Here is a 20,676-nt window from a genome sequence, read left to right as displayed (position 1 = left end):
TAAAGGCAGCTGATTCCAGAGGTTTTTCTCTGCTCCTTACTTCAAAATGTTCATCGGGAGAATGTCTTGCAAAGTCGTACAAAGGTAGTTGACATGAAAACAGTTCTGTGTTTTCATCTTTAAAATGGTGGGAAAACTCCACTAAAGTACAGACTCAGATTTACTGAAAAGGTTACACTTTACAAATGAAGGTTTGGGGGAAGAGAATGGATAAAACTCACTTCCTGTAGTATTAGTGTGTAATCCTCAGCATTAGTGTAGAAGACTCTACTGTAGACATTGGGTAAGTTAGAGTTTTTGTTCTCCCTACGTAGATAGAGGCACATGAAGTGTAACCAACATCAAAGTTGTTAAAAAACGTTTTGATCTTGCTGGAAACCCTTTGGTTCCCCTTGATGATCTTGTTGCCATATGTACAGTTGTTGGCTTCCATTGATAATGAATAGCTGTCATTACTATCCTGGTTTTAGAATTGACAAATCACAAAATTGTTTGGGAAACAGTTGTGTGCAGCTGTGCTATCACCAGAAGCTCAATCATCCCTGGTATTTTGGAGCTTGCATGAAGAGAGCATTTTGCTCTCCAAAACACAGCAGAGCCCCAAATGTTTTCCTCAGCCTTGCAGCGCGTCCACGTCATCGTCCGTCGTTTTTTTTTTTTCCTCCTCCACCGCTCCATCCTTAAAACGGCAGCAAGTCCTCCTCTTCACTGTTTAAACACTGTCGACTGTCACCGCGGCTGGAAGCAGTGCGGAGCAGCGCGTCTGGTGTCCGACATGAGGCTGGGACTCGCCGCTCTCGTGTGTTTCTTCAGCTTCGTGCGGCTGTCGGACTGCGCGCCTCCGACCTGCTACTCCAGAGCTCTCGGCCTGAGCAAAGAAGTCATGACTCTGCTGGATAAAATACACACGTACCATCGCACGGTAAGCACACTGGCGTCGGTTGCGTTGTCACGTCCTGCAGAGGAGGCGGTGGTTACCGGTTTACATCAGTACTCTGTATTCTAATGATGTTTGTTGGGTTGCAGAAAACGTGTGCTGAGATTCTGCCTACGATCTTCCTCGATGTGCATGTAAGTTTAAAACAATGCGGTAATGCATGTTATGTGGGTGCGTGATATCCATTTCCAGTAACTCCAGTTTAGATATTAAGAGTTCAGTCCCAGACCAAAGCTTTCTACTTCCAGTTATGTACCTCTCAACGTCTCTTTTTTAGCTTCAAATATGGATGTAGCCTAGCAGACATACTTTCTCAGAATAACAAAGACTATGTGAAAATGAAGATTTATTTTATAATTCATTAGATACAAAATGCGTTTTACTAGAAGTGTGATGGTGTCAAATATGATGGCTCAGTACAGAACAACACCGCAACAAACCGGTTGTCTGTGAGGTGTTTGGCAACTTTGAGTTAAAGACAGCCTCATAACTAATAAATAACACAGGCGAAAATTGATGAAGTGCTGCAACAAAGATTTCCTCAGAGTAACCTTTACTCAGGTTTCACTTAATAAACGATGTTGCCAACCTTTCTGACTTCTTAGGGGTCAAGGGTCAACACCTAGAATGTGAACAGTTGACTAAAGCATCATAACCAATGAAGAATACAGGCAACTATTTAGTGAACTATGTGTAGCCTCATTTCCCATTAGGAAGAATGGGACACAGCCACAAGTGATGCTCAAATGTTACTTGGATCGCTATACCATCATGCAGGGAGGGGTTACAACCAAGTGTGGTGGTTGATTTTGTTCATAAGAACCAGGTATTGACCGTGAGATAGACCAATCGGTTCGTGTACAAGCCTCACTTAGACAGATAATTTAATACAAAATCAACAAGTTGATAGGAGCTGTAGCTTTCATTCTCACAGTGTACAGGAAGCTAATGCAAAATTAGTCAAACCAATGCAAATCAATGTGTAGCCTACTGTGACAAAATCGTATCTGAGATGGATTCATGGCCTGTTGTGTGTATGTTTAAGGGCTTATGAGAATATTTTATTACCTTAGAGTAAAAAAAACAACTGTCAAATCAAACAAGTTTACTTGATCATAGTTTTCTGTAAATCCTGTCATGCAAAAACAAAATCGCTGATAAGAACTTCACTAGAAAATTTGTGATTAGTTCAAGTGGTACACAGTGGACACTGCTGTTCAAGAGTTGATATATCTTCCCAGAACTCGTGCGTCACAACCAAACTCCGTGACTTTCTCTACGTGGTGCTGAACCATCCTAACCAGTACTGCAGAGAGCGTCCCAGAATGGTGCTGCTGAAACGGAAAATCCAGAACTTGTACACCATCGTCACCAGAATCTGTTATCGGGTAAGAACATCTAAGACACCTGCAGTGTTTTTCAGCTGTCAAGATTCTTGTTTTTAGGCTTGAGTGGCTTGATCACATGTCTGTTGTTTGGTTGGCAGGACCTGGTGTTTTTCACAGATGACTGTGAGGCGATTGATACTGGACACAGTAGCCCTTACTATGCAGAGGACAGGCTCCAGCTACTGCAAGAGGAGAGATGAGCAGCACACAGAGCGACTGACGAACATGTTGCATTCATAAAAACACATCAGCAATATGTAGAATGTTAAAGCGTGTACAATACACACCACAGCCTGCGCTGCATTAGATGCATCATAACAAATACGCACAGTGCTGTTTCGCGCCGTACCTAGTTGGCTCTGTGATAGCTGCAGACTCATGTTAGTGGACATGTGTGGCTACATTCCAGCAAGGAGTGCAGAACTTTCCACAGGAAATTTGCTGAATGCCAACCATGCCGATGAAAACCTTGAAATAATAAACCAATAAGAGATGGCTTGTGAGCCGGGCTTAACCGCTGCTTACTCACAGGGCTGATCAAAGCTTCACATGTCATTAAGAGAAATATGTTGTGTTGCCATAACCCTTGGTCTGACTAACATGTCTTAAAGGAGCACTATACAGCATTTTGTAAACATGCGAAGAGCTGAACATGGTGGTTGAAAATGTTACTCAAGTAATAGATGTCCTTGCTCTCTTGTTTGTACAGTGTGTTCCTTCAGACTTTTCTCACATAAAAAGGTTTTTTTTAACTTCTGTTTATGCCAAAGAAGTTACGACACTTTTGCTTCTGCTTGTACTGAAGCCGAACAGAATAAATATTTTCACAGCAGAATGGATATGAAATAATAGAGCCCTCACTGTCACAGACATGTTAGAAACATGCCTGTTTTCATGTATACTTAATGACATTATATTCAGTATGTCTCTCATTATGTAATAAAACTTCCCTTTATGTATCAACTTGTGCTTTTCTCTGAAGTTATTTCCAAAATGTCTGCCAGTTGATTCTGGGAAACGCTACACAAACTGCTGAGACCAAACTGGCTCTTGTCCAGTCTGCGGATCAGCATGATGTCCTTTTCTCAAATTCTTATTCTTTACATGAGTGATGTTAGTTTCACTCTGATTTTCACTCAGCATGCGACAATTACTGATGAATTTTATTTTTATAGAGACATTTTTAATGTCACTGCTGGACTAAAATACAGTTGTATTTCAAGTAACCATTGTTTAGGTCAAAGCACAAAAGCATTTTCTCTCTGCAAAGCTAAATATACTCTTGATTATTGACTCTAAAACGTGATTGATGAACTGTAAGTGAAGCAATGTGGCTTTTACACAAACCACAGTCCCCACATCTGTACATTCAGCGCAGGAAAATACAATGAAATAATAACTCACACAGTGAGGATATGTAGATGTGGGGGTTCTTTCTTAATTTTGCCATCACTGTTTTCTCCACCATTAGTGCTCTCTGAACAAGTAATGGCGCAGTTGCCATTGTTTTGACAACAGTGTTATGAGTTGTTGAATTTGGGAACATGTCTGCCTCTGATTGAATGTTTGGCCTCTGCTGCCCTCTGTTGGCCAGACTGTGATCTGCATACAGAAAGGTAGTTCAGCTCAGTAGTAGTAAAATCACAAAGTATTTTGTGATTTTGGGTCCATTTTTCTAAATTAGAAAATAAGTATTTCCCCATCACAGGCCGACATGTTTCGTCACATGTTTCGTCACATGTGTTGCATTATGCTCAACCCTGAGTATCATTTAATCCATGTTTTGAATACATCTGGTTATATGTGGACATGATGTAAGAGTTAAGTGTAATACAGCTCACTTGACTAAAACTAGCCAGAGTTGAGTCAGCCTCAACTCTCTCTACTAAAAGGCAGACTTCTCAAAATGGCACTGTTTACTTCTGCATCACTTCACAATGATGATCTATCTTCTTGATATTATTGTCTACGCAAACCAGCATTTACCCCATTAATCCCACTTTGCATATTTGTATATATGCTGAACCATTTGTCCCAAAAGGATCCACAGCTCCTGTTATTGCTCTGCTGTTTTTTTATTGCTGCTTGAACCTGGTGCTGTCGGTGTCGCTGACGTTCTGCATCACAGAAATACCTTCAACAGGGTGCTTTACATTTGTCCTGAGTTCGCATGTTGCTTTGTAGATGGCACATGTAGCTTGTGTGCCATGTCTACTCCGTGTGTTAGGCCTGCAGCCTGCTACATTACATGAAGATGCCACGTCATCTCAGTCAGGTTCACATGCCTCGTGCAGGATGCAGGAGAGCTGGAAAACTGCTGAGTACAGTTCAAATGCTTTCAGTCGTCTTGAGGGTCATAGTCATAGAAGAGCTGCGCTGTTCCTGGGTCAGGACCATCAGGCACTTCTGGAGGCTGATTAAGGGGCAGGGTCCCCATGCAATGGTCATCTAATACTGCATGTTCAAGGTTTATGCTCAGAGGGAGTTTGACAGATGCCTTGATCTGTCACAAGGTGGCGCTGGTTGTCCATATCGCCACATCGGACTGTATATAAAGGTACTTCTGACAGATAGCTACTCAAAGCTACTCTCTCTCTCTCTCTCTCTCTCTCTCTCTCTCTCTCTCTCTCTCGTGTTTCACTGATAATTATGACCATCTTCTAGATTTGTATTCCTAGATTGAATTTGATGACAGAGGTGCAGTACCACAGTCCGCCAAATGTGCAGCCCCACACGTCACAACCTCCAGCTGTTTGATCATTCTGTAAACACTGATCCGGACTGAAAGAAAACACTCACAGCCCCATCCATCCAGTGCAGAAGATTCATTTAATCTCACAACACACAATAATCATTTCATAAACATTTTGCTGTTGAATTTGAGCTTGGCCCGTGTTGAGCAATGAGCATGCGTTTCTCTTTTGTGAGCCAAGAGTCAAGTCCTTGCACTTCTGAAGCATCAGGTCTGAAGCATCAGGTCTGAACCCCTCGCTGCTAATTAACTAACCCTGCAAAAACTCCAATGTTAGTCAGCAGCATGTGGCTTGTTAAGCAATCCGCCCACAGAGCGGTTATAAAGCTTGATTGCTTTGCTTGTTGCTCGTCATTAGAGGGCCGCGGAATCCACGTGATTTTCTGTCATTAAGGCCAAACGAGAACAGAACGTTTAGGCCGCAGGCTGCCAGGTAGTTTGAACTACTTTAATGTCGTGTGACACTGCAGCAAAAATGCTAAATGCTGCACAATAAAAAAAGAGCAACAACTTAGCCGAAGGGTGACAGTAATCATCCTCTGCTTTGTTGAAATAAATTACCTTGTAAAGGACAGATCAGAAACCTATTTACATGAAAGCATCGGCGATGATTCAGTTTTATTTACGGGGGTTTTCAGGCAATTTTCCATCACATTTAGCGCTTTTATTGCATCTTAAAAGAAATGTTGCCTCATTAGTCCACATAAGAAAATGTTTCCTCTTAATTTCCAATAGACGGTTGCCCCCCCCCCCCCCCCCCCCACGCTGTTGTAATTGCGCTGCTCAGTGAACGTGGCTGTGGATGGAGGTGTGTTATAGTGTTCAGCCCAGTGAGATTCAAAACCCTCATATTAGACCAAAGCTTCCCCTCCTGTCAACAGTAAATGTACCTTATAAACGCACAATAGTTCCACTGATTTACACGCTGAAGTATTATTCAGCCTTCAGGTTCACCAGAGGACGTCTGTGAATAAGGACTGTTCTCCGATCAGCTGGGATCAATCATTGGGAGATTACTCTGTTAGTATATCAGTGGTCAAAAACTTCAGCCTAAAGTACAGGTGGACAAAGTCTGGTCCTGGTCCTGGTCCCACAAGTACAGGCCCAGTCCAGACACTGCTGCCCTCTAGTGCACTGGTTCCCCCGCCTCTTTGGCTTGTGACCCCTCAAGTGTGGACAGTGTGAGAAGTTCAACCAAGAGGTTTCGGATTTTCTCATTTGAAGGACTTTTAGATGCCTGAAGAGGGGAAAGTAACCAGTGTCATGCAAGAAAAGTCTGAAAAAATAATCTTAATTACGTGTAACAGAAATCTTGTATTTCTTTGTTATCCCTGTAATCAATTGGTGACCCCTCGCTGATGTTTCTGACTTCAATTCTTCTTTAATGAATCCGTTTATAGACGCTGCTTGTAGGCAACAGTTTTGTCATCACGGCGGAATCACTCAATAAACAGAGCAGGGCCAAAAAGTCCAGTGGAAGCGCGCGGTACAGAAGCAATGTGTATTATTTCATGTATTGTTATGATATGCACGCGCTTGACTATCAGTACGGCCTGTTGGGTAACTCAACAAAGTGTTTATGGCGTTCCTTTAATATGGACTTTTACTGTGTGACCGTCTCAAAACTTCATGGTGAGTTTATTGCATTTAATTTCTTTGAATATGTCATTGCAGTAATATTTCTGTAAATTCCCTATATATAGGAGAACATCTGGTTTTGTGCAGGAGATTGATTTTACAGATCTTTTTGCTGTCCAGGCAGCCACAAGAGATTGGTGATGATGGCTGTGTCTGCTGGTGACTGAACATTGATTTATAACGTTCTTGCTGCATTATTAACAGTATTTGCAGCACGTGGCTGTGACTGACTGAGGACTCCCACTGTATTGTGCTTTGCAGAGCGAGGACACGGCCATATTCCCGCTAGGCTAATAGTAGTATTTATATTTTAAATGGTTTTGAAATAATATTTCCCTGTGTCCGAACGCATTTACTTCAGCCAAGGTCTTCTCTCACATCCACCAGGACTCAGAGTTCACATGTTGTGAAAAACAGATTCATAAAAAACATTTAATCGACACCGTGCCTTTTATTTGCCCTCACCTCTTTTACACGCGAAGACATTTTCATAACAAGCAGACAATCAGATAAATGTTTGAAGAAAGTAGAAGGCGAAATCACAGCATCAAGATTTAGAGGTCTTTCATTTTTAATTGCCTTTTTTGCCACACACACACACACATATATATATATATATATATATATATATATATATATATATATATATTTATATATATATATATATATATATATATATACACACACCCACACACAAATGTACTGTGTGTCTATATATATATATATATATATATATATATATACACACACACACAAATGTACTGTGTGTCTATATATATATATATATATATATAGTATGTCTATGCAGTATACAGTATATCTATAAGTTATACATGTTATATATATATATATAAAACATGTATAACTTATTCTTTAAAGACTATTATTATTGCTACACTTTATTCTCTCACTGTGGACATTTGCATGAAAAGGCCTAAAGCCAACAAGTAGGGCCACTCAAAGGAGATATAAATATTGTTATAATGTAGATTCATTCAGCCTTGGCGCATGGATACGAGTTAAAAGATGATTTCATTAAGGTCGTTTTTAGTTTAATATGGTGGTTTTAGTCATTAAAACTTTATATTTTTGATCGGAACGAAAGAGTCTGTGTTCTGTTACACCGACTGTGAACAGGAGGTGGTGGTGTGGTGTCTGACAACGGAGAAAGTAACTTGTGCTTATATATTTTAGGGATTTTGGCTTGAGACTGAGGTCTATTTTTCGTGTCATTACCCTGCCAACACTTTGCCCAATATTTTTTACTAAAGTGACAGCACCTGATTAACCTTTGCAACTCGCCACAGCCAGGCCAACATATATATTCATGTTAACGTATCATTTATTAGCCTACAATAAAAGTCAAATACAATTCATATGTTCAGACATTTATCGACGCTATAAAGCAAAATTAAGTTAATTTAAATGACCAAATAACTGTAAGACATTTCTAATAGCAGCTCCCTCGAATTAACACACGTGCCAAATTATTGTATTTATGGTTAAATCCACTTGGTTCAGAAGAAAGCGTCATTAATGATCAGATACCATACAGGTTAAAAGGGTATTGTTGGTAAATATACATCTGGGCAGAGTGCAAAAGGAAGCAACCAAAAGTTTTAACAGATGAAAATCAACGTGGGCCTCTATTAGTCATTTACGTCTGGCTAAATATGTGTATTATTATTAGTAGTATTATTGTAATCTTAGTGAGTCCACCCGAACACACACATTCACATTTATCATCAGCATCTGCGTTGAGCTGAATGATCAATTCTTTTCTTAACACTGTTTGTTAAGGAATAAACAGATAACTCGACGGACATACTTCAACAACATATTAATTCTAATTATAAAAGGTCCCATTACATATTCTCTATACGTCTTTTTGGAAAAAAACTGAATAAAGGTTAAAGGTCTTATCCACTGACTCCTCTGCTTTAATAATCATTTATCCGAGCTGTATAGGCGACTCCTATAACCCATTTTCCTTTCTTGGGGGATCAAGGGGTTTTTACTGCGGAGTCAAACAGCCTCCTGTGATCTTTTTGGATGATATAAACTAGTGAGTTTTGTTTCCTCTTTGGCTCCTGGCAAGATAGAGAGCCGGGGACAAAAGAAAGAAAGGGTTGAAAGAATGGACGGATCCCCTTTGGTTCCTTTGTGTCAAGTTTCTCTTCTTTTCACACGGAGCGTTCATCCGCGTGATTTCAACTTATTGTCAGGGATTCTGTATTAATCCTGGCCTCATGGACACAACCGAGCGCAGACTGTCAGAGGAAAACACGCCAAATGAATACAGAGAATATAGGGCCTTTAATCGGGCAACATCCACCTTAAATTAAAATAAACTCTTTAAACGCTTTGAATTGGTTTTATACTAAAAGACGTGATGATATTATATGGTATTCTCTCGAGTTGGAGATGCAAAGCTGTGGATGTGAGTCTGGTCTTAAGATATTTGGCCCTTGTGTAGGACAGCAGCTTGTCAGCGCTGAGGAGCAGGAAACAGCGCAGAGAGGAGAAGTGTTGCCCGTCCCAGTCCCCCGTTGACATTTTAGGAATGATAAAAGTTCCGCCTTGCCTGGAGCTACAGCCTCGCTGGAGCCGGCCTCCGTCTGCGGCAGATTGCCTTCTTTGCTCATTACAGCAATTATTTTACTCCAATTTAACCCCTGCCTGAATGGCAGAGAACTCAAGGGAAAAGCCTTTAAAACCTGCTGTGCAGTGGCCTGTAATTTTCCCCCTATCGGATCCCTGTTTTGTCATTTTAGTCTTCCTGATGGCAGAAAATGACTCCAGCGTTCAGCAGAGGGATAAAATGTTTGCTTTATGTGCTATAGTAAGGTAATATGTTTATGTGAGGAGTGGCCCACCAGTTCCGAGACCCTGTCCTGTCCATAATGGGGTGTCACCTGGCTCATTTCACACCCTAAACACCCCATAATGACACTCAAGTGGATTGTTTACAAGCAATACAGCCCAGGGAACCTATATCTCCAATATTTATTGGTGTGTTTTGAAGTCAGCACAACTGGTTGCCCACACCCCCCCTCTCCCTCATCTCCACCCCCTAAACTCTTCTGGCGCCAACAAAATCTAGGTTAGTTGTTTCAAAGCAATAGGCAACAGCTGTAGCAATACATTCCGCCAAATAACATGTGACAAGTTTAAATTCACAGAGCTCCACCAGCACCGCCAGGCTGTGTGAAAGGTTTACTCATAGAGACCTGACGATGAATTGAAGAAATGTGGCCATTATATTGTCAATGTTGTTATGGGGTCGCATAAAGCCTTTAGCTTTCTCAGTGATATGATATTAAAATCGTGCTGTCATGATCAATGTTCCTATTTTCTATTTTCTAACACGAGGCCTCAAAATAATTATGCCTTCTGCTTTTTCCCATATAAACTTGTTTGTCTTCAGATGCTATATCCAAGAAGTTATAACCCTCACACCAGGCCTAATCGTCCCCCTGAAAATAGATAAAGAATTGTAAAATATTAAGTATTACTTGAAGTTTTCATTAAAGATAAATAAATATTTTTTTTCTGCTTTGTAGAAGGACTATGAAACAGTCACATTTTGGTGCTCCAGACACCATGCAAATGTCAGTCAAAACGAACAACTGCTTAATGAAAAAGAATAAACAATTTATTGTTAAGTTATGTCACAAATATATTCATAATATAAATGAGGATATTCTTCAAATATACATTATTTTACAGTACACACATCCCTTCCGAAGGGAATCATTCCAACAACAGACGGTGCTGTTATATAAAAACAAAACAAAACAAATGCTGTGGTTCTCCAAATTCACAAAGAGCATTCATTGACACTGGATTCAGTAACCCACTAATAGTTAGGCATTGATATGAATGCAAAAAAGAATGAAAAAGTATGGTTTCTGCAGAGTGACAGCAGCTGCGCAACAGTCTCTGACTTACTCATAGAAGCCGGTGCAATAACCTTTTACCTGGCTGTAAGAGGAGTGGGCTATCTTTGACACACTGTGGCACAGCCCAGTGTCCACACTTGACTGTCCAGTCGTGATTTTTCACAAGCCTACAGGTGCTTAACTGTTTTCCACCTCTGCACCGCAAGAATGTCCATCTTAAAGTCATTTAGTCTCACACTCAGATTATTTTCCTGAACTAAGGCTTCTAGTATCAGTACCTTCTTGATTGGCATCATTATTATTATTATAATATATAAGTCCACTGACAAAAACAGATTTAAGACTCGAGATTAAATGACTAATAAAGTTGGAGTATTTTTGCAGTGTGTGAACTTACTGGCGAGGTCAAGAGAAGTGGATAAACTTCAAGGTCCTCAGAGGGGGGGTCTGTTTGGAGGTCTTGGCCTCCTAACAAGATGTGACACTGAGCTCACCGCCAGGATGCCTCTTTATTTAGTACACTCTCACCTCACTTGTCCGAAGGGCCTTCTCTTGCTCGGGGCCCCCAGAAAGTAGTCTAAACCCCCTTGTGTCCCACTGCACGTGCCCCTCGTCCTCCGTCCCTGTCAAGCGAGGTGGTACATACTGTATCCGACGTGAGCGGCGTACAGTCCCACGGGGGAAACCGGCAGCGAGTGCCTCTGGAACGGGTGCGATCCTGCGTAGGAGCCCGGGACGTGCGCACCGAGAGGAAAGGAAATCCCGAAAGCTGGAGGCAGCATAGGCTTGGCTGCCATTTTCAGTTTTTCAAGTTCTGCCTCCTGCAGCCGCTTGGCTTTGGCTCTCCTGTTCTGAAACCAGATCTTGACCTGGGTCTCCGTCAAGTTGAGGGAACTGGAGAACTCTGCGCGCTCGGCGATGGAAAGGTACTGCTTCTGGCGGAACTTCCTCTCCAGGGCCAGCAGCTGGGACGTCGTGAAGGGGGTCCGGGGCTTTCTGTTCGTCTTGTGTTTTCGCAGTGGACAGGCAGGAGGGCTCAGCCTTCCTGTAGGAGGACAAAACGCTTTCATTTAAAACCCTGGACTGCAATGCGCAATGTCAAATCCACACAAGACAAATCAGTTGTAGTAAAGTAAGCAAATAAAATCTCACGAGTCCAAACCTATTTAAGACTAAGAGCGTAAAATGACACATATTTAACTTGGATATTATTTGTTTCTATGATCTAGGCGATGCACTGACTGCAGACTTACGTGGAGGTGTTGGAGAAAAACGAGGACTCTGTATCCATGAAGTCCTCTCTTGGCTGTCCGGGCTCTCGGGTTTAATCAACACGTCTTCTGGCATGTTCATGATCTCGCCCACTGAAAACGAGGAGCTCATGGCTAAAGCAGGAACTGAAGTATCCAGACTACCGAAAGAGCCCATCCGTGCGCCCTTTCCGAGCGCCTGGGACGTCCCGGGAACGGACGTGGCATCCGGGGACGCCACCTCTCGCCTGGGTTTCCTATCAGCCATCAGCGCCTCGACGCTGAAGGGCAAAATAGCAACTTTGGGCTTCACGGTCTCCTCTGCGGGGCTCAGGCTGGTCTGCATGTCGTCTCTGCTGACGAGAACCGAGCGGGACGGCAGGTCTTCGGTTTTTAAACCAGCGGTCAAAGCTGACATGGCGATCGATGGGGCCATACAGGTCCGACTGGCACGGGTGAGGAGGCTACAGTACAGACTCTCGTGGGTATGGTGGAAAGAGTTACACAAAGTCACTGCGGTGCGCCCTAAGGTGACGGTATCCTCATGTTTATGTGACCAAATTGGAGAGCTGGGCTATAATAAGGCAGGCGTGGAGAGACGGGCGGCCAATCAGGGAAGAGATGGGCTGGTCCCTGCGAGACAAAAAAAAAAAAAGAAAAAAAAGATCAGAGTGGGAAAGTTAACAATAGTTACTTTTTTTTTAAACAACCAACTTCAGATAAACACAACAAACTCTTAATGGGTCATGGCTTCATCAAAACGTAAACCCACAAAATGATGTTTCACCAGAGAGTACACCCTGTAATTACCCTGCCATCAACTTATTAACATTTTATAACTGCCATGTACATTATTCCTATTATTACTCTCCATGTTTATACCATCTCTGACAACTTTTCTGGCCCAAACATTTTGACATGCCTTATTCAGATCGACCCATATGATGACTGACTGTGGCCATGTGCTGAAACTGCTGCAGTGAGTCTTGAATATTGCACAACAGTTTACTGCCCCCTCTTTATGTGATGAACCTCTGGCAGCGCGCTGTTTATTGATGGCTGCGGGGCTCTAATCAGATTGAAACACACAGGCCTTCGCAGTCATTTAGGGGTAATTATCGGGCTTGGGGGAGGGATCACTAGGATTTTTTCCCCCTTTGACTACATCCATTAAAGTCAAAAATTATGTGGCGTCGGGGGGGAAGAGGGAGGAGGAGGAGGCAGCGTGGAGCCAGGGAGAGATTTAACCCAGGACTGTCATTGATTTACCTGGCTATACCTCACGTACCTTCTCATTATCTGCAGTCCATAAAATGAGTTTTTTTTTAAATTGTTATTACCGCTCACAGGAAATATGTCACCGGGTCTGTTTTAGAACGGAAAAGTCCGGATGCACACATGAAGTTTGCTTATTATTATTTTTTATATCAAACAAATGTTGCTGCTTTAAATTGTAGATTTAAGAACATTCTTCAGATACGTGCATATAGATCACCTTTTTCTGCTGTGCAGCCAGTTCTCAGGAAAGCGTCTGCGTCGCTAATTGCCAAGCATAAACAATCTGTCACGATTTGTCAGTCTCCCTAATGGGCAGACAAGTTATGTTGTTTTTAGGCGCCAGCAGCGCCCGGATCAAAGCGCTCGACTTTACGGAGACTATTGAAGAAGTTGAACCCGCACCGAGAGCGCAGCACCGCCTCCTCCTCTACCCGCCCTAGCCCAGGGACACTGAGCCATTCAGCCTGAAAAATTCGCTTTTTCTCAGCCGATCGCACGCCATTTCCATCTATTCAAATGAGCGCCACAGTCGGTGTAATAGTAGGCTCCTCAGAAGAAAAGGTCAGCGCCCACTGGTTGCTCTCAGACAGTCCCTGACTGAAAGGGATTCCTCTGCGCGAGTGTTTCCCAAGATCCACATTAGACCTCAGATCCCTGTCCGAGGAGGTGTTTGTTGTTATCGCTTTGAGCAGGAGCATGCGGGGTGTTGAATGCACCCTCACCCCCGTAATCTACCTGTCACCGTGCCATCACTCGAGGAAAGGGAAATTAAAGTAACCCAGACCCTTTTCCGGGACCACAGGGCTACCGCGGACCCAACGCGTCGTAAAGTTTAAAGTTGTTGTGGTGTAGTCTGGCCATGGTTGAAATAATGGCTTTTTATGGATTCCATTCAAGGTGACACGGTGATTTTATCTGGGACCTGTTTTGCATGTATGAGCGATAAAGATGACACGATAAGGTCAATGATTAGCTGTTTGGAGAAGCTGCTCATTACTCATTCAGGAAATATTCCGTGAGTTCTTTTACGATGGTAATCACATAAAACAAATGGGGCTTGGGATGTTTACTGCATTTATAAATGGTATTGATTTCAAATTATTAGGATAATGCATCAATAAAAGTTGTTCCTTTAAATCCTGGCACAACAGGTTGAACTGGAGTGACTTCCGGTTGACACATTCATATTTAAATTGCAGCCGCAGGTGTTCCCTAATTGTTGTCTTGCATTTTTACAACAGATAACCTGGTTCCAGTCGGTTTATAAAAACCTAACACACACACGCACACACCTTAATTTATCATTTCCTCAGCAGCACATCCTGTGTGTGTGTGTGTGTGTGTGTGCGTGTGTGTGTGTGTGTGTGTATGTGTGTGTGTGTGTGTGCGTGTGTGTGTGTGTGTGTGTGCGTGTGTGTGTGTGTGTGTGTGTGCAGGTAGCAAGGCTCCGCGTGCAGCTGTGTGTTTGGAAACACTTAAAGCCTCTAACCTGGAACGAGTGGCATTGCTCCGAAAGGCTTTGAAGTCACCGGAGTCTCCGGGGCTCCCACGTCCGTCTGAAGTCCCCCTCTGCTCGGGGCTCAAACACTTAACCCGTCCCCCAACCCCAAACTCGTTAAACGAGTCCGAGTAAACACAAACAGGCGCACATGAGACGCATTAACGTGCGCTGTGCGGTGAGGTGTGGCAGCGGCGCGGAGACTCTGCACATTTTTCCCCGGTGATGTGTGCTCGTTCAGAAACTCATAAATCAAGTTTTAAACACTGCAGGTCCGAGATTAGGTTATTATTCCCACTGCATCTCCCGGATGTTGGACACCAGTGTTTTCTATTTGAGGACCATATAGTCCGAGGATATATCTGAAGCATAATTATCTTTAGCTCAGCGGAAAATATGACAAAACTCTTTATCAAATGATGGGTAAACTAGCCCACGAGCAATGGCGTCTGCTTCACACGCACCACCATGTTCCCGCCTCTCACCAGTAGCTGGTGATTTCATTATAATCTCGGCCAAAATGTGATTTTAATGAACATCTATCTATTTCACCTGGTTGCTGCAGTATCCCTCGTCTTTATTTGTCTTGTGAACAGAAGGGACAGTGGTGCCGGAGAACAATGTTGGTGGCAATTAGCATCCCAAACACTGGCCCCTTTTTAAAGAAGACTGATGTGCATGAAGAAGACGATTACCATACCGTTTTATTTAAATCCCGAGGCAACAAATGAAGGGCCGAGCTGAGATACAAAACAACTGTAAGGCTCATCGGGCCTTTATTTAACTTTATAAACTACTTTGATTCCCAGTCAGGAGGCAGGGACTCCAGACAAAGGCCCATTGTTGCCTCCTCTGAAAGTTGTCTTAACCCCTTTCATGCAAGGTCTGTCAATTTAGACTGTAAAGACATAAAAGGGCGAGTCGATGTCAAAAGGCATTTTCAGGCAAAATATTTGCACTTGGTGCAAGTACGTGACTCGACTCGAGACAATGACGTCGCTCATGTGAGTATGGCTCCTATATCTTGATCATATTTTAGAATTAGAGTGACATCTAAATCATCAAATCTTTTGGCGATATAGTCTGATGAAGTTAACTCTATTAGTCAAATGTGTGATCTCAGCGAAATCTTTTCATATTTGGTGAAATCATCTTTATTTTTTTGTCTTGTTTTGTTGTGATTTTAAGTTAATTTGATAGCGACTTTATGATGCCCCTCAGAGAGAGATGAAAGAAAACAGCCGGCAGTCCACCCCAAAATCTCCATAATTATACATAATGTATCCTATTTCAAAGCAATTAGCGCAATCAGGCGGATCGGGGCACTTTGCTGCCAGTGAGTGTAACAATGCCTCACGGTCATTGAAGCTTCGAGATGCCATTCACACGCTGGCTCGCAGGTCCGCCTGCAGACTAGTGCCTCGGGCAGTTCGGCAGGTGTTATGTGCGTCCAAAAAGTCCCAAAACTCATCACTTCGTTTTCTGAAGCCAGTTTATGTTCCGTTAATCCCACCGCAGAAAACAGTGCTTGTAATAGGTATTGTTACAAATGAATGGGCCTGCTTTAATCTGAAGTGCTGTACAGGACACAGCAGAACATTGCAGAATATCAGGCTTTGCATTGAAAATGAAATATGGGCCAATATTATCATAAAACATATACAGGTATATGACATGAATCATGAATGTGTGGCATATAAAAAATATCAGAGCCTGGGCAGATCAGTTAACAATGATAATTCTTGAAGTTCACACTTTTATTTTTATTTTCATTTTTATTTTTTACCCTACATAGAATCATTTAATATAATTGCCAATATTTATTACTGTGTTGCTCAAATATTGTCACATCCAGTTGTTATAATTTAGTCAAAATAGCGCTGATTTTAGCTCCTCCGTTTTTTTTTTTAAGTGATTGAAAAAGCTGACAATCTAACAGCTATTTATTTAGTAGCAACATTCAACATTCAGTTTTATTCATAGCTTCTGATGTTTCGGCAATAGTTGAACCTAAAGCAGCAGAAGGTCTGTGAAGTCCTCCAAGGCTCGTTGAACAGCAGGAAAACAGCAGCTCGGAGAGAAATAGAGTCCAAATGTGAAGTCGCGCCTGGTGACGATGATGAATGCAGCTGAGGCTCCGGCGGTCAAACGACTCCGCGCGGCTCAGAGAAAAAGAAGAAGAAGAAGAAATAGATGCTCTCTCGAATTATTAACTCTCGGAGTCAATCAGCTCCGCCGCTTAGTGAACTTTATTTCCCATTCATCTCCCTCACCTTTCCCCGGCTGACAGGCAGGACGAATGTGTCCCGCGGTGATGATAAAAACCCTCTTGCGGTCCAGAAAAGAAGAGTTGTCGCCAGCCCAGCGGGGGGGCCATATTGTCCGAGAAGAGTCTCTAAAGAGAAATATTTGCCTGGCATCGCCTCAAAATCACCCGGAAATGATGCGTGATGGTTTAAGATTGTCTGCAAGAAAATATCGACATCCCGGCACTCTTTTGATATAATGCAGACTGTCGAAAACCGGAAATATTGTCTAATGTCCTCTTTTCTCTCCTTTGGTTTTTTTTAGGAAACATAAAAAGAGCGTCTTTTGGTTGATACGTAAGTTTTTAGTCACATCAATGGACCGTTAAACAGTTCCGGTACTCGGCTCTGATTGGCTGTTAAAACCGCAGCAGTAGTTTGAGACGCACCTGTGACCGCATCACTGTTTGTTTAAATATTAATGCGCTAATTGAAAACCACCACTATTACTTCAGTGTCACTGAACTTGTTTAAGAACTACAATGCATGTCGGAGTTATATCATTCACGGCAATTAACTGGATACTAATTATAGAATAAATGCATTAAATACATGTGGCACATTTGGGAACTTATTTTCAGTGTGTTATCATCATTTCGCGACTAATAGGCCGAACTATTTACTCTTCTAAAATCAGGGGCTCATTGGCCTGACTTTGTGCTTTTTTCAATCTGCATCCAAAAAGCAAGATATGTATTAAAAATAGCACATGAACTTGCTCAATCTCATTAGACATGTCAGCCTAACTGCATTTACTCTCAGTGACATTCACTTTTTAAAAGATTAGTTGCATTATTGTATTAAAAAAATAAAATTAAAATTATTAAACTGTTGGGTCCAATTAATTGTAAAATAAGCTACAAGGGATACATCTGCCTAATATTGGCTACATACTCTGCCTATTTTACCCCTTGTTAATATTGTTATTATTACTATTATTCTTCTTCTTATCATTATTATTATTATTATGATTCATGGTCCTTATTCAATTTTCTTTTTAATTTATAAAAAGTAAAGAGGTTATCATTTAGTTCAAGTCATAAAATCAGAGGAAATTTTAAGCAATTAGAAAAGGTTAAAAATCACATAACTGTTTGTAGAGAGGTTTTTCTGTTGCGTTTATATGTAAAGCAGTCTGTACAATAGTTTTTTCCCTCCGTGATTCAGTCGCGCACACACACACTTTCAGTCAGATAGGATCACTATCCCTCACACCCTGACCTCTGCATGACTTTAACATCAAAATAATTTCATCATGTGAGCGGCGGTATCAGTCTCTCTGCCTGCCCTTCACTGCTCTGTAAAACTTAGATAAAACTGCGGCTTTTAAATTTACAACTCTCCGTCGTTCAATCAAAGACATCTCAATTACCCGAGGTATTGGTGTGAAATTGAATTATCGCCCGTTTATTTCTTTCACGCCATTAAACAGGAAGCATACTAAAATCATTTGCAAATCACTGGCCTGGCTAATATGATATAGGCCATCTAAATGGACTGATTAACTAATGACAAATCACGGGATTTATTCTGATAAGTCGATCATTTGGGCTTTTCAAACACCGAGTGCGCGTGTTGATTAGAAACTAAATAGAGTCTTAAATGAAATGCTTAATAAGCGAATAACAAGCAATAGTTTTAGCAACAAATCATCTCTATAATCGCTCGTGCGGGGATTAAAAAGATGCTTAATGATGAGGTAAATGATGTGGAGCATCAAAACGCTGCCACCCAGATTGCAGCGCTCAAAACAAATTGCAGGAATAATGAAAACATGTTCAGTCTTATTTTAGAATAGAAACACTGCTGAAACCACTATTTATGCCACAGTGTATTATTATTATTATTATCTTTATTATTATTATGGTAGTGTAATCTACAAAAAGCCAAGATCTTGCTGTTAAATAATAGATCCTTCCAACTGGGTGATTTTGTACTTTTTAAAAGTGTGTTTCTGATCATATTTATTTGAATAGAATCCTTAAATGTAAAAACTTTAATGGAAAATAAAATAAAGACGACAGTACCAAACATGATATCACAAATAATGTATGTAAAGTATCAAATAATTACAAGTTGTTATGTTTAAAGAGATGCTATTTCCTCTGAAGATACCATCAGTATTTTCCATCTCCCAATAAATCAATTCTCCCTTGTACTCACTTCCCATTTTCATCAAGATTGGCAGGAATAATAATAACTGCAGGTAATTGTGTTGGAAATTAATTCTGTGGGAACTGACATCAGATATAAAACAGAGGGTTTTGAAATGCAATCATAAGGATTTATACAGTGGTGTGTGGTTCAGCCATTTTAAAATATCACCACAAAAGAAATCTCTGCCTTGCCCTTCCAGTGACACCATGTACATAAACCATCCTTCACAAAAACCTTAAGCCCATCATTTTGGGCTGTTCCCTCCCGCTTTAGATCTGGCCAAAGAAAAGCAAACCAAAACAACAAAGGGGGGCAGAATCAGGGGTTTTTGTCTGGGAAGTCGTACTGTGGACAGCGAGCCGCTGCATGCCCTGTCCTTCAGATCACAGCGTAGCAGACTTGGCTCCATCCTAATCTCACAAGTCTCAACAGTCTGCAACTCAAGTTTATCCAGAGGGGGTTGAGCCTCTCATAGCCCCCCCATCGCCATCCCATCTAACCCGCCCCTGTCCTTCGCCTGCCTCCACCCAGAGGAACACTCTGTCAGTGACCCTTTGCTGACTCTAGCTGCCTAATCCTTTAAATGTGGGCAAAGCCTGAAATGATGAGGAGTTGGGCCTTTTTTTATACAGGTGATGTCCTTTGCCTCGCTGTGAGTCCCTGTGGACAGCAGGATCAGCCTAAAGACACAGGAGATCCTCTGGTTGTAATGGGCCAGGCAGCAAACCCCACATCGAGCAGGCTGCCGCAGGAATGCAGGAGGATTTGTGCCACATTCAGCCATCCAGGCCACGACTGCAGGGTGCATCCCCTGTTTGTTGTGAGCAAATCTGCAATCAAGAAACAAATCAAAAGCTTTATTGACCTTTGGACAATCACACAAAATGATATCTGATAAATTAATTTGTTAGATTCAACGTGAGGAAACTGGAATAGTGTGCTGTGACTTCTTGATGAGGGAACATGGTGTCTTGAGCCAAATGAAACTGCACTGCAATGGATGTTGGACGAACCTGCCCAGTAAATGGCTGAATGACTGAGGTCACCATCAGTAAAGACATACTGAAGCTCTGCATTAACTGGCATTGCTTTAAAGTGACCAAATGTATACAGATCTTATATGTGTGCAATGAGTGCAAGCACGCTCCTCAAGTTAAAATGGCATTGTGTAGCGTGTAGTTTGGTCTGACAGTTAAAATTTAGGAACATTCAAAGCCCGGGGTGTGGCAGGATGTTGTTCATTTATGCTGTTTGTATTCTGAGGTCAGGAAAAAGTAAAAATAAGTGATTTTAGACATGAATTTAAAAAGACATCTTCCCATTTGCCACTGCCTGTTTGATGACTTCAGAGCATGTCATTTTATAACAAAGTCACTAGCCATTTCAGGGTGTTGTCACATACCCCTAGAGCACACACACACCAAAGATGACCTACAGTCACACCTCCTCAAACAGTGAGCTCACTCGGGCAGCAGCTCTTGTACCCACCTCCTTCCGCGTCCCCACCCACCCCTCTCCTACGGGAGACATATTTAATTTAATTAAGGCCTGTCAACGCTATTGATTTTGG

General features: G+C 41.9%; 2 protein-coding genes across 2 annotated transcripts; one reads left to right on the top strand and one right to left on the bottom strand.

Annotated features, from left to right (window-relative positions):
• Positions 1-738: 738 nt before the first annotated feature.
• On the top strand, positions 739-3,288 carry cytl1 (cytokine like 1). Its single transcript, XM_070903127.1, has 4 exons — positions 739-922; positions 1,027-1,071; positions 2,179-2,325; positions 2,424-3,288. Exons 1-4 carry the CDS (start codon positions 776-778, stop codon positions 2,523-2,525), a joined length of 441 nt encoding a protein of 146 aa, XP_070759228.1. The 5' UTR covers positions 739-775; the 3' UTR covers positions 2,526-3,288.
• Positions 3,289-10,348: 7,060 nt separating this feature from the next.
• msx1a (muscle segment homeobox 1a) lies at positions 10,349-12,398 on the bottom strand. The gene is made up of 2 exons (XM_070902512.1): positions 11,871-12,398; positions 10,349-11,662 (listed from the first exon to the last, which is right to left on the bottom strand). Exons 1-2 carry the CDS (start codon positions 12,301-12,303, stop codon positions 11,244-11,246), a joined length of 852 nt encoding a protein of 283 aa, XP_070758613.1. The 5' UTR covers positions 12,304-12,398; the 3' UTR covers positions 10,349-11,243.
• Between the last annotated feature and the right edge of the window lie 8,278 nt (positions 12,399-20,676).

The sequence above is a fragment of the Enoplosus armatus genome, chromosome 3 (genome assembly GCF_043641665.1).
Source record: "Enoplosus armatus isolate fEnoArm2 chromosome 3, fEnoArm2.hap1, whole genome shotgun sequence".
Classification (NCBI taxonomy): Eukaryota; Metazoa; Chordata; class Actinopteri; order Centrarchiformes; family Enoplosidae; genus Enoplosus; species Enoplosus armatus.
Note: the sequence above shows the minus strand (reverse complement) of the source record. Positions and strands in the feature narration are given on the sequence as shown.

Coding starts and splice junctions, on each gene's coding strand:
- cytl1 (XM_070903127.1), top strand. CDS start 776: ATGAGGCTGGGACTCGCCGCTCTCGTGTGTTTCTTCAGCTTCGTGCGG. Junction 1,072..2,178: donor CGATCTTCCTCGATGTGCAT/GTAAGTTTAAAA, acceptor ATATCTTCCCAG/AACTCGTGCGTCACAACCAA. Junction 2,326..2,423: donor TCACCAGAATCTGTTATCGG/GTAAGAACATCT, acceptor TTTGGTTGGCAG/GACCTGGTGTTTTTCACAGA.
- msx1a (XM_070902512.1), bottom strand. CDS start 12,303: ATGGCCCCATCGATCGCCATGTCAGCTTTGACCGCTGGTTTAAAAACC. Junction 11,663..11,870: donor TTTTTCTCCAACACCTCCAC/GTAAGTCTGCAG, acceptor GTCCTCCTACAG/GAAGGCTGAGCCCTCCTGCC.